Here is an 11,686-nt window from a genome sequence, read left to right as displayed (position 1 = left end):
ATGGTATATCAATCCATTCCGTTATATCTTTCATAACATATTTGAGAATCATCTTTATACGCAGGTTTGGTTAAATAAAAAATCTTGAAACCTACAAATTGATTGGTGAATGAAAAAAAAACCCTTTTTTTTTTTGCTTGTACATGTCATTTTATTTTCTGTCCAGGTGTCCAGTACAGTGGACATAGCATAACATATTAATTATATATATATATATATATATATATACATATATATATATATATATATATATATATATATATATATATATATATATATATTTATATTATAATCTAAAACAATGTAATGACATGAAAAAAATACTAAATTCAAACAATTTTCGCCTTTAGATGGCGACACACATGTCTCAATGGCTACAGATTTCGGTCAACGGTTGACTATGTAGAAATTCATTATATATTATTTATATTATTATATAATTATATTTATTTTTGTAGTATAATGGCATATTAAAACACGTTGTATAAATAGCCAGCTGTGTGGATGAGGTTAATAATTAGTGTGATGCTCTGTGTCTTTAAACGAGAGCTTAGCTTGCATCCTATTGTGACCACTTTCCTAGTATGGCGAAGGTTTAGCTCATGAATAATAATGTTGTTGTTTTGATGTTGCTCCTAACATAATAGAGCGTACCCATTGTTAAGGCTCGGCTCTTGAATATTAATTACGTAGTTCGGACGCTTCGTCCAATAGCGAAAGCGCATCTCATGAATATTAATAACCAAGCTTCACCATAGTACGAGTTGCAGAATCGCCGTCGGGAAGTGGAGACCAAGGAGAGCTCCCGCTGGACACAGCTCGCACTTGATGTCGGCTTTTAAAACGGACCGCGTATAAATCATCCGTCATTGGAATGGAAAAACCAACACGGGCGTCTTAAATTTGCGTTGGAACGCTCAAAGAGCCCCATCCTTATCCGCCAGCCGGTGAGTAAATCGTTGTGTTTAGCTATATGACGATGTGCGCATCGCCTCATGGGGCATCCTGTGCAAATCCTTTTCAGTCTGTGTAAAACCTCTTCCCCAAATGAGAAATGCAGTCAAGTCATAACATATCAAGTCATAAGCTACAATTCTATAATTGCAAAGAAAAAAATGGAGTATGGCGTAAATAAGACGTAATGTAGCCTAATATAAAGTGCATTCATTAAAATTGAGATTTTGACCCAGATTGTTTAGTACTTACTGGCAATGAATAATCCTTCATCTAAATGGCTATTATAATATAGAATCTATAATATAAGTACAATTCATATATTCATCATTCATTTAGGCTATTTTATATAGAATTTTTATTTATAAAATCTAGATTCTTATTTAGAATCCACCATGCATATGGAATTAAGGGTGGGCACTGGGCAGGAATAAATTGGTCAGAAATTAATTTATTGCTTTTTTCAGGATTAGAATTGAAATAACAGGCCTACAGTTTAATGCTTTTCTTCAAAATATTGCTTATATTTTCAAAAAGGTCAGTGATATTCTTACAGCTGCCATGTTACTTTTATATACAGATGGTTGAATTGATGCCAGAGTGCAAGAAACCTGATCCGAGTAATTGCAATTTCTTAGAAAACGCGTGATAACAAGGTATTTCTTTACACAGGGTGAGAAACAGAACAGGAGAATAAACAAACCAGAACATGGCAGAGAGGTTTCTTTATCCATAATAACCAATCTATAGTTTTGGTGGAGGTTGAAACAACCCCACAAAGTTAGGATGATTAGAAGTATGATTTTCATATAGGCCTATACATTTACCAATGACATTTATCAAGCATGTTACCTCTGATATTGTTATTTGACTTCGTGCAGTCTCACAAAACATTGAATTTTCCATTCCATCTGTTTGCAGCTCAAGGTCAGACATTAATAATTGCTAAATGTTTAAATGTTGGGTATTATGTAATGCTCTTGTTTGCCTTCCCAACCAAAACAAAGCAGAAATAGCCTGAACATGTACCTTTCCCATTAAAAAAGTAGATAGCTAATGCTTTAGGATGACAGCAATGTTCAGGTAACACTCTTTAATATAATTGCAATTCCATTCAGTGACTCTAAAAAGAAATAACACACTCTACCTTTACCTTTTTGACATCATGTGCTATTCCACTTTACTCCACACTCTTAAAAATAAAGGTCCTTTATTGGCATCAATGGTCCATGCAGAACCTTTAACATCTATGGAACATTTCCATTGCAAAGGTTATTTAAATTAAGGGTTCTTCAGATTATTAAAATGTTTTCACATTAAGAAAATAAATGGTTCCCTAAAGGTCATTTGGAGCGAGGTCCAAAAATAGTTCTTCCCCAGCTAACAGGGAATGTTCTGGTAAGGTTCTCTCAAAGTTACAAACAAATGTTTTTCCAGTAACATTAATATAATGTTTCTTCAAAGTTGTTTAGTCTTTAATTATGTTCTCAAAGCGATAGCACAAAATCATTAGCCTATCTATTCATCATGCATTTTTTTAAAACATTTAGTTGGATGTTTGTTTAACATTTTAAATGTTACTCGTCCAAGCTTCATATTGGCATCGAATGGCTGTTTCTGTTTTGAAGTCCATCAAAGTCCATGTTCCTGTTTTAAAGTATCACAGAATGATCACATGATGCAACACTTGTTGTATATTCCATGTGTTCTGGGGTCGGAACTCTGTTGACAGATGTGAATGCGATAACTTGTTATTTTGAACACAATGGATATATTCACCTCAGAGAAAAAGGTACATGATGGATTGTATTTCTTGTCCCGTTTTTGTTGGGCGAGACGGAGTGAACTGCTGTGCTAACAGAGTCAGAATGAGCATGTCGCGTAGCCATGCATTGAAGACTAACGGCCAAGGTTAGGATTTTTGTTAAATAATAATAATGTTGTTCATATCGTATACTCCCAGAACACTTGAAATACCTATGACACGTGTTGCATCCTTCTGTGATACCTTTGCATCTTTTTTAAAAAGCTTGATGCTGGTCGCTATTCACTGCTATTATGAGCAAGCACGAGTGGGAATTTTTCTTAAATTCTCCTTTTGTGGTTCATAAAAGAAATGTGGCATTAGAACAACACAAGAGTGATTCATTTTTGACTTAAATTTAATTTTAGGGTTCCTATCCCTTTAAGAGTGCAGGATCAGATCATGTTGTATTTCCTACATCTCAGTTGCTGAAAGCTCTTGTCTGTGTCTCTTAGAAAGTGCCAGTGCCCTCATGGAGGACAAGAGGAAGAAAAGGAGTCCCAAAGTGTCCCTTCCCCATCCCCCTCCTCCACCAATCAACCCTCGAAAGCTCACCGTTCTCCCGGCGAGTAAGAGCGCCACATTCTCATTGGGTCTGCCCCATCCTCCCTCCCCCAAACCCAGGGGAAAGTGCAAGAGATCGGTGGGGGCAATGGGTCCATCTAAAGAGGCTCTTGCCGTTCCTGAGGTTCCCCCTAAAAACACAAGGTTTGTGTGCTTGTTCTCCTAAGTTTGATCTTTGTGTTTTTATTCGACATTTAAAAATTGTGCCACAAAATAGAGTCTAGTAGTGATTCTGGTTCTATTTGTATCGATACAGGCCTCACCGAGAGAAGCCCAGAGCTCCTCAGCCCGCCGGACCTAGTCGCGTGTCCCAGTCCTCCTCACCGCTCCAGCACTCATTCCTCACCGACGTCTCCGATGTGAGAGAGATGGAGGGAGGACTGCTCAACTTGCTCAACGACTTTCACTCTGGAAAACTGCAGGCTTTCGGTATGACACGTGTGCTAGGGTTTTATTCAGAAGCTTTAATAGTTTGGGCTGTAATTAGAATCGGTTGACAGTCTTAATTGCTGGGACATTTTTGAGGAATGCAAAGGTGTGTAAGGGTGGCACATTTTAATTCATCAGTGAGTTGATATAAATTTGCTTTACGAGTCTTGTAAGGTACTATCTCAGTTTCTGTGTGTATAACACGGTGTGTTTGCAGGTAAGGTGTGCTCCTTTGAGCAACTAGAGCATGTGAGGGAGATGCAGGAACGTCTGGCCCGGCTCCATTTCAGTCTGGACAGTCATGTGGAGGAGCTGTCTGAAGACCAGAGAAAAAACGCTTCGGACCGCAATCTTGAACACCTGCTTTCTAACGTGAGACATTAATTCACTTCATTTTATCATGCAACTCTTGTAGGGCTGCACGATTAATTGAAATAACACAGAAATAGTGATATGGCTTTGTGCGATTATCAAGTGGAAACAAATTAAATGAAAATATGTGTTTTCACAATTACATTTTTTCCCCCAAATCGTGCAGCCCTAATCTCTTATGCATTCATACCGAAGCTTAAACCACGGACATTTATTCTGCTTTCACATGCAAATGTATATTTGTGCCTTATAGTAGACACACACTTTAGTGGAATCTGGATTGACTGGATATGGAACACCAGTCTATTTGTTCTCTCTCCACTATTCAAGCCCTCTGAGCGTCTCTCACACGCAAATACTCAATGACTGAACACAATAATACCCTGTATCTCAATACAAGCCTCTGGCTGAATCTTGTATTATTATCCAAGTCCAAGTGTCGCCCTCTGACTGAATTCTTTCATCAGCCTGTGAAGGGCTGGACAGTTACTATTGATAGTATTTCCCTTCTAGCTGTCAGCTCAGTGGTATGTGCTAGAGAGCCCAGAGTGCGTGAGAGAGAGTGTGTGAACTGTTTCATTACTGATGATTCACTGAGTGTATTTGAATCTTATAATAACGAGTTCAGGTTACTTTTTATCCTACTTTTCATTAAGCTTGTTTTAGGACTATTGAGACTTCTACACTGTGACAATAATTTCATTAAGCACATCCCCTCCACTCTCCATAATGCAATATTTTACTTAAAAAATTGTCTAAAATTCCCATTATTGATTCTCATTACTGTACTAGTCTTTTTTAATGTATTATTTTTTTAATCAGCAGCATAACAAATACCACCATGATAAATTTTACAATTGAAATAATTGTTACGTAACGTGGTATATTAGAAACTTGCACGACGAGGAAACCATACAAACATAAACGACACCGAACCATGAACACAAGAAACACAAGAAACGCAAGCAGCAAATTATATTGATCTTTTAAATGCATCTCTATTTTGTCCTATATAGCTGGAAGAATTGAGCAGCTCCATGTATCCTTCCACTCTATGGTTTGTATGTGTTGTACATTGCAAGAATTATAAAATACAATGTTTATTGACTTTTAATCTTAATCAACTCTCTCTCAAGTAAAATATATTGTGAAAAAAATGGTGTTCATCCATAAAGGGTTTGTGTTAGACTGAAAGCTCTCAGTGTTCTCAGCTAAGCACTTAGTTTTAGTTTCGGTAAGTGCAGGGATTGTGTTTCTCAAATCATCTTACATCAGTTGTGTCCCAATGGAAGCCAAATAGGTACATGCATTATATGTGCTGAAAGAATACTGGAGTCAGCATGTTTATATGTAATAGGACCTCCAGACCTTGTACATTAGATGTACATTAGCAGTGCATATCTCCTTAATGCTGTTTAACCAGACAGAAACTCCACCTGGCGGAAAATCAAGACTTACCCAAGACCTCCAACACCTGAAGCAAGAAACCAAACCCAGCCGACCATCAAATCACTGTGCAGACCAAAGCCCAAGTTGCCATGGCTACAACTCAACTGCAAGTTAATGAGCGCCATCATCGTGATCCGTGACTAATGCAACGCTAAGTGACGGCAACAGCATCAAAGCACATTCTCCATGTGAATGAAATTCAACAGCAAAAATGGCACTTCTTGTTTGTCTAAATATTTTAGTCTTTGCATTTAACAATTCCAATGATTTTGAGCCTGAAAGCCATTTTTGTTAAAGTGTTTAAATTGGGATAAATAGTAACTGTACTTCCTCTAGGGTTTGAATGAGTTGATTCCACAGGTTCATTCATCAATGCTAAAGGCTGACTCAGTTAAACAAGAACAGACTTGAGAAACCCGAGATCTAGAATTATTAGATCGACCATGAAAGCAGTGAAGGAGAAGATTAACACTTAAATTATTCGTCAATCAGCACATACACAATGGATTTTCTTTTTGTTATCGGTCGGTGTTCTCTGGAATGATGTTGTAAATGGCTGTGGAGTAGCTATAAACTCACTCAGGACTGCTTGAGATCATTGATCTTAGTGCCTCTTCTCAGCCTCTAGATTACATTGATTGTTTTACCGGAAGGTCTTCATGGGACTCTCGAAATGATGGAATGGAGTCTTTTTGTAGATGCTTGTACATTAAAATTGAAGTACGGTTATTTCATATAATGTTATATTCCATGTTTGTAAACTAGAGTTTTAAATATCTATGTTGATATAGGAACAATAATGATAGAAGTTGTTTGTTATTCTAAATGGAACTGATGGAAATGTACAGGATTTGTGAGTGTGTGTGCGTTATCTTTGTATAAACTAAACTGAAAACATAATGGAATCAGGCATTTCAAATTTCAGGTTCTAAAAAAGTTGAGATTTGGGTAATTCTAGAATTAGAGAGGAGTTGACTCGAGAATTCCCCCATTTCTTCACGGAGCACAAGATTGTATTTGAAACTTGTAGATTTGTATAGTCTCCAGCCCAAAGCACAAAAGCAGTGCAGGAATATCGAATAAAGATCTGCAGTGGATCAAAACAAAGTCCATAATACGTATACAAGACCCCTTATGAAAAGCCAGTCTTCTCATTTTACGCCAGTTTCACTTATAAAACATCAGCACAACAAATGGACAAGTTTAGAGAAAAGTAAAAGAAACACCCGTTTGAATTTTATATATATTTTCATAATGCAGTAATATTTCACTGCTGACCTCCGCTATGCCTACCTCCAACTATTTCAATAGAGAATCAGGACTGGTGCAATTGAGGGGAAGTCTGTTTAAATTGATATAGGATTGATTCATGGCAGGATCTCATCCTGCATCTGCACGTACGGGCTGTAGTCGAAAGCATTTGAAATAATCATTTAAAAATGACATTTGTATTCTTTCTGCGAATTATTTATTATTTAGTTATTTGAAAAAGAAAATATCTGTGTCTTTTGCTTTTTGTCCATGTCTTTTGTTTATCAGTGCATAGAAACTATTTTCTATTTGTGTGCTTTAAGTAATAAAACTTAATGCAACAATTAACTCACTTTGACTTTTTGTGACTTACTATTGCTATATCAAGTAATAGGTAGTGTAAGCAGTTTGATTTATTAAAATCAAACACAAGAAATGCAGTATTGTGTGAAGCATTTTGATAATAGAAAAAGGGGGGAAAAGATATTTTTGTTGTAATATGTTAGAAATATAGAAGCATTAAATGTGACAAAATGACAACATTTGCTCAAACCAAATAAGTTTTTTTTAATTCGCCTATATTATCATTAAATTGTGCTAAAGAAAAAAAAAAACATTTAAATTGGTGGTTCAATATTTTATATAATATATTAAAACTTATACAGTACGAGTCATGGAAACATTACTATTTTTAACATTACTACGTCCCTTATGCTCATCAAGCCTGTGTTTATTTGATAAAAAATACAGAAAAAAACATTAATATTTTGAAATATTATTACAATTTAAAATAGTGGTTTTCTACCTATATATATATATATATATATATATATATATATATATATATGTATAATGTATCCCTGTGATGGCAAAGCTGAATTTTCAGCATCATTACTCCACTCTTCAGTGTCACATGATCCTTCAGAAATCATTCTAATATGCTGATTTATTATCATCATTGTTGGAAACTGTTGTGCTGCCTAATATTTTTTTATAACCTGTGATACTCTTTTCAGGATTTATTTAAAATAGAAATATTTTTACCGTTCATAAGTTTAGGGTCAGTCATTTTTTTCTTTCTTTTTTTGAAAGAAATGAATACTTTTATTCGGCAAGGATGCGTTAAATTGATAAAAAGTGATAGTAAAGCTTTATATCTGTAACGATCACCAGCTGGAGTGCCCTTGAGAGCCACCAGAGGGCACTCCACACTAGACTCTCCTAATCACTCACAAACTACATTTCCCATAACTCACTGCCTGGACTCATCACTCATCACTGATCACATTCACCTGTACCTCATTCACTGATTGCATTCACCTGTCTCATCCTCCTGTTAGCCTGTCTATTTATACCATGTTCATTCATTCACTCACCGCGAAGTCTTGTATGTGTAGCACTGCATCTCTGAGCATTTCCTTGTTGTCATTGTTATTCCTGGTTCTTGATCTCTGCCCGTGTCCTGGTTTTCCTGTTTCTGCCTCACCCTCTGGATTTGTCTGTTTGTTGGATTGCCTGCCTGTGTATGACCTTTGCCTGGATTTTGATTACGATTCTGAATAACACTTTAAATAAACTGCATTTGGATCCTCAACCTTCGTGTCTCGGAGCAGTACGTAACAGAAGACTTCGCCAACATGGATCCAGCAGTTTGTCTCTTCAACCTCCACCAAGGTAACCGTCCAATTGAGGATTTTGTCAAGGAATTTTGTAAGCTTAGCCATGGGGTTAACTTTAATGATGCTGTCTTAAAGGACATTTTTCACCATGGACTTAATGACATTCTTAATTACCTCATGCCTGACAATACCCCTCATTGGACTCTAGTACAATATATAGACCTTGCCCTTTTGCTGAGCAGCTCATCATTTACTGTGGGCTTTACGGATGTGGAGCCCTGCAAGCTCACAGTAATACCTAAGCCAGAGCTTCACGTCAGTCCTGCCGAGCCAGAGCTTCACGTCAGTCCAGCCGAGCCCGCACTTCACGCCAGATCTGCCGAAGCCAAGGCAGTATGCGTCGTGCCCGCCGCCCCTGAGACAGCAAGCGACATGCCCACCGATCCAGAGCCCTTTTCACCGCTGGTCCCGTCCAGCACGGAGCCTTCACCGCTGGTCCCGTCCAGCACAGAGCCTTCTTCACCGCTGGTTCCGTCCAGTTCAGAGCCCTCTTCACCGCTGGTTCCGTCCAGTTCAGAGCCCTCTTCGCCGCTGGTCCTGCCCAGCTCAAAGCCCTCTTCGCCGCTGGTCCTGCCCAGCTCAAAGCCCTCTTCGCCGCTGGTCCTACCCAGCTCAAAGCCCTCTTCGCCGCTGGTCCTGCCCAGCTCAAAGCCCTCTTCGCCGCTGGTTCCGTCCAGTTCAGAGCCCTCTTCATTGCTGGTCCTACCCAGCTCAAAGCCCTCGCTGCTGCTGGTCACGTCTGCCGATCCAGAGACTGTTCACGTCACTTCTGCCGATCCAGAGACTGTTCACGTCACTTTTGCCGATCCAGAGACTGTTCACGTAACGTCTGCCCATCAGGAGTCTCGTCCTACTGAGCCTGAATCTGTTCCTCTTCTCTCCTCGCCTGTGTCTTCGGACAAGATGGCCGACTCCACGCCTGTGTCTTCGGACAAGATGGCCGACTCCACGCCTGTGTCTTCGGACAAGATGGCCGACTCCACGCCTGTGTCTTCGGACAAGATGGCCGACTCCACGCCTGTGTCTTCGGACAAGATGGCCGACTCCACGCCTGTGTCTTCGGACAAGATGGCCGACTCCACGCCTGTGTCTTCGGACAAGATGGCCAACTACACGCCTGTGTCTTCGGACAAGATGGCCACCGCCGCTGAACAAGTGTCTCCGGACAAGATGGTCGCCGCCACCGAGCAAGTGTCTCGGGACAAGATGGTCTCCGCCGAGCCAGTGTCCTCAGCAGAGTTACCCTCAGCAGAGATGGCCGCCGACATGCCTTTCCCTGAGCCGGTGTCTGTTCCAGTTCCTGAGCCGGAGCCAGTGTCTGTTCCAGTTCCTGAGCCGGAGCCAGTGTCTGTGTCTGTTCCAGTTCCTGAGCCGGAGCCAGTGTCTGTGTCTGTTCCTGAACCTGAGTCGGTGGTTCCAGTGCCAGTTCCGGTGGTACCAGTTCCAGTGCCTGAGCAGTTGGTGCCAGTTCCAGTTCCTGAGCCGTTGGTGTCTGTTCCAGTTTCACCGCCGTGGCCGCCCGAGGGGTCTTCACCGCCGTGGCCGCCCGAGGGGTCTTCACCGCCGTGGCCGCCCGAGGGGTCTTCACCGCCGTGGCCGCCCGAGGGGTCTTCACCGCCGTGGCCGCCCGAGGGGTCTTCACCGCCGTGGCCGCCCGAGGGGTCTTCACCGCCGTGGCCGCCCGAGGGGTCTTCACCGCCGTGGCCGCCCGAGGGGTCTTCACCGCCGTGGCCGCCCGAGGGGTCTTCACCGCCGTGGCCGCCCCAGAGGTCTCCACCGCCGTGGCTGCCCGAGGGAAAGTCTCCGCTCTGGTCGCCCAACGGACTGTTGTCTCTGCCTTGGTCGTCCGACGGACTGTTGACTCCGCCCTGGTCGCCCGAAGGTTCGTCTCCTCCCTGGCCGCCTGAAGGGTTGTCTCCCCCCTGGTCGCCTGCACAGCCTGCTCCACCCTGGTCGCCTGCACAGCCTGATCCGCCCTGGCCTCCCATCCTGCTGCAGTCTCCAGGTCCTCTGCCGCTCCACGGGCCTGGCCCTCCATCCCGCCCCCGGGTCCGCCTCCGCTCCACCTCCCTCCTGGACAATCTTAGGAGCGTCTGGAATCCGCTCCTTAGAGGGGGGGCTATGTAACGATCACCAGCTGGAGTGCCCTTGAGAGCCACCAGAGGGCACTCCACACTAGACTCTCCTAATCACTCACAAACTACATTTCCCATAACTCACTGCCTGGACTCATCACTCATCACTGATCACATTCACCTGTACCTCATTCACTGATTGCATTCACCTGTCTCATCCTCCTGTTAGCCTGTCTATTTATACCATGTTCATTCATTCACTCACCGCGAAGTCTTGTATGTGTAGCACTGCATCTCTGAGCATTTCCTTGTTGTCATTGTTATTCCTGGTTCTTGATCTCTGCCCGTGTCCTGGTTTTCCTGTTTCTGCCTCACCCTCTGGATTTGTCTGTTTGTTGGATTGCCTGCCTGTGTATGACCTTTGCCTGGATTTTGATTACGATTCTGAATAACACTTTAAATAAACTGCATTTGGATCCTCAACCTTCGTGTCTCGGAGCAGTACGTAACAATATCGTTTATTCGGGCAAGGATGCGTTAAATTGATAAAAAGTGATAGTAAAGCTTTATATCGTTATAGAAAAGATTTCTATTTTGAATAAATGCTGTTCTTTTTTAAACTTTTTATTCATAAATGAATCCTTAAAGTATTACGTTCCAAAAAAAAAATTATGCAGCACAACTGTTTCCAAAAACTGATAATAACTGAGTATCAAATCAGCATATTAGAATGATTTCTGAAGGATCATGTGACACTGAAGACTGGAGTGATGGCTGATGAAAATACAGCTTTGCATCACAGAAATAAAGTATATTAAAATATTAAATTTTAATAATATTTCACAATATTACTGTTTCCTTCAGTATTTTTGATCAAATAAATGCAAGGTTGATGAGCATAAAATAATTCTTTCAAAAACATTAAAAACTAATGTATCCAAACTTTTGACCGGTACTGTACATGTTGGGGTCAAGGGGACATGAAAGTGCTGTCTACCAGGAATGACCCCATCACCAAAACCTCTTCCAAGCAGCGGGTGGCGGTCACGAGCTGAAATCCTGTCTGATCCTCACTGTGTCTGTTGGGGAAGAAATGCACAATCAGCCGT

General features: G+C 41.1%; 2 protein-coding genes across 4 annotated transcripts in view; both read left to right on the top strand.

The window, feature by feature from the left end:
* Positions 1-754: 754 nt before the first annotated feature.
* Positions 755-7,169, top strand: ccdc28b (coiled-coil domain containing 28B). The gene is made up of 6 exons (XM_081350394.1): positions 755-947; positions 3,214-3,466; positions 3,579-3,751; positions 3,969-4,123; positions 5,140-5,162; positions 5,547-7,169. Exons 2-6 carry the CDS (start codon positions 3,231-3,233, stop codon positions 5,599-5,601), a joined length of 642 nt encoding a protein of 213 aa, XP_081206520.1. The 5' UTR covers positions 755-947; positions 3,214-3,230; the 3' UTR covers positions 5,602-7,169.
* A 4,444-nt stretch (positions 7,170-11,613) lies between these two features.
* Positions 11,614-11,686, top strand: part of iqcc (IQ motif containing C) — a 1,675-nt gene continuing 1,602 nt past the window's right edge. For 2 of the 3 annotated variants that reach the window (XM_081350727.1, XM_081350726.1), the window contains exon 1: positions 11,659-11,686. This exon is cut by the window's right edge and continues 57 nt beyond it. The gene's annotated coding sequence lies outside the window, so the exon portion shown is untranslated. The other variant, XM_081350725.1, reaches the window with a different exon arrangement.

This window comes from Scardinius erythrophthalmus (assembly GCF_964197995.2).
Source record: "Scardinius erythrophthalmus genome assembly, chromosome: 21".
NCBI classification, from domain to species: Eukaryota; Metazoa; Chordata; class Actinopteri; order Cypriniformes; family Leuciscidae; genus Scardinius; species Scardinius erythrophthalmus.
This window is presented reverse-complemented; position numbering and strand designations above follow the sequence as displayed.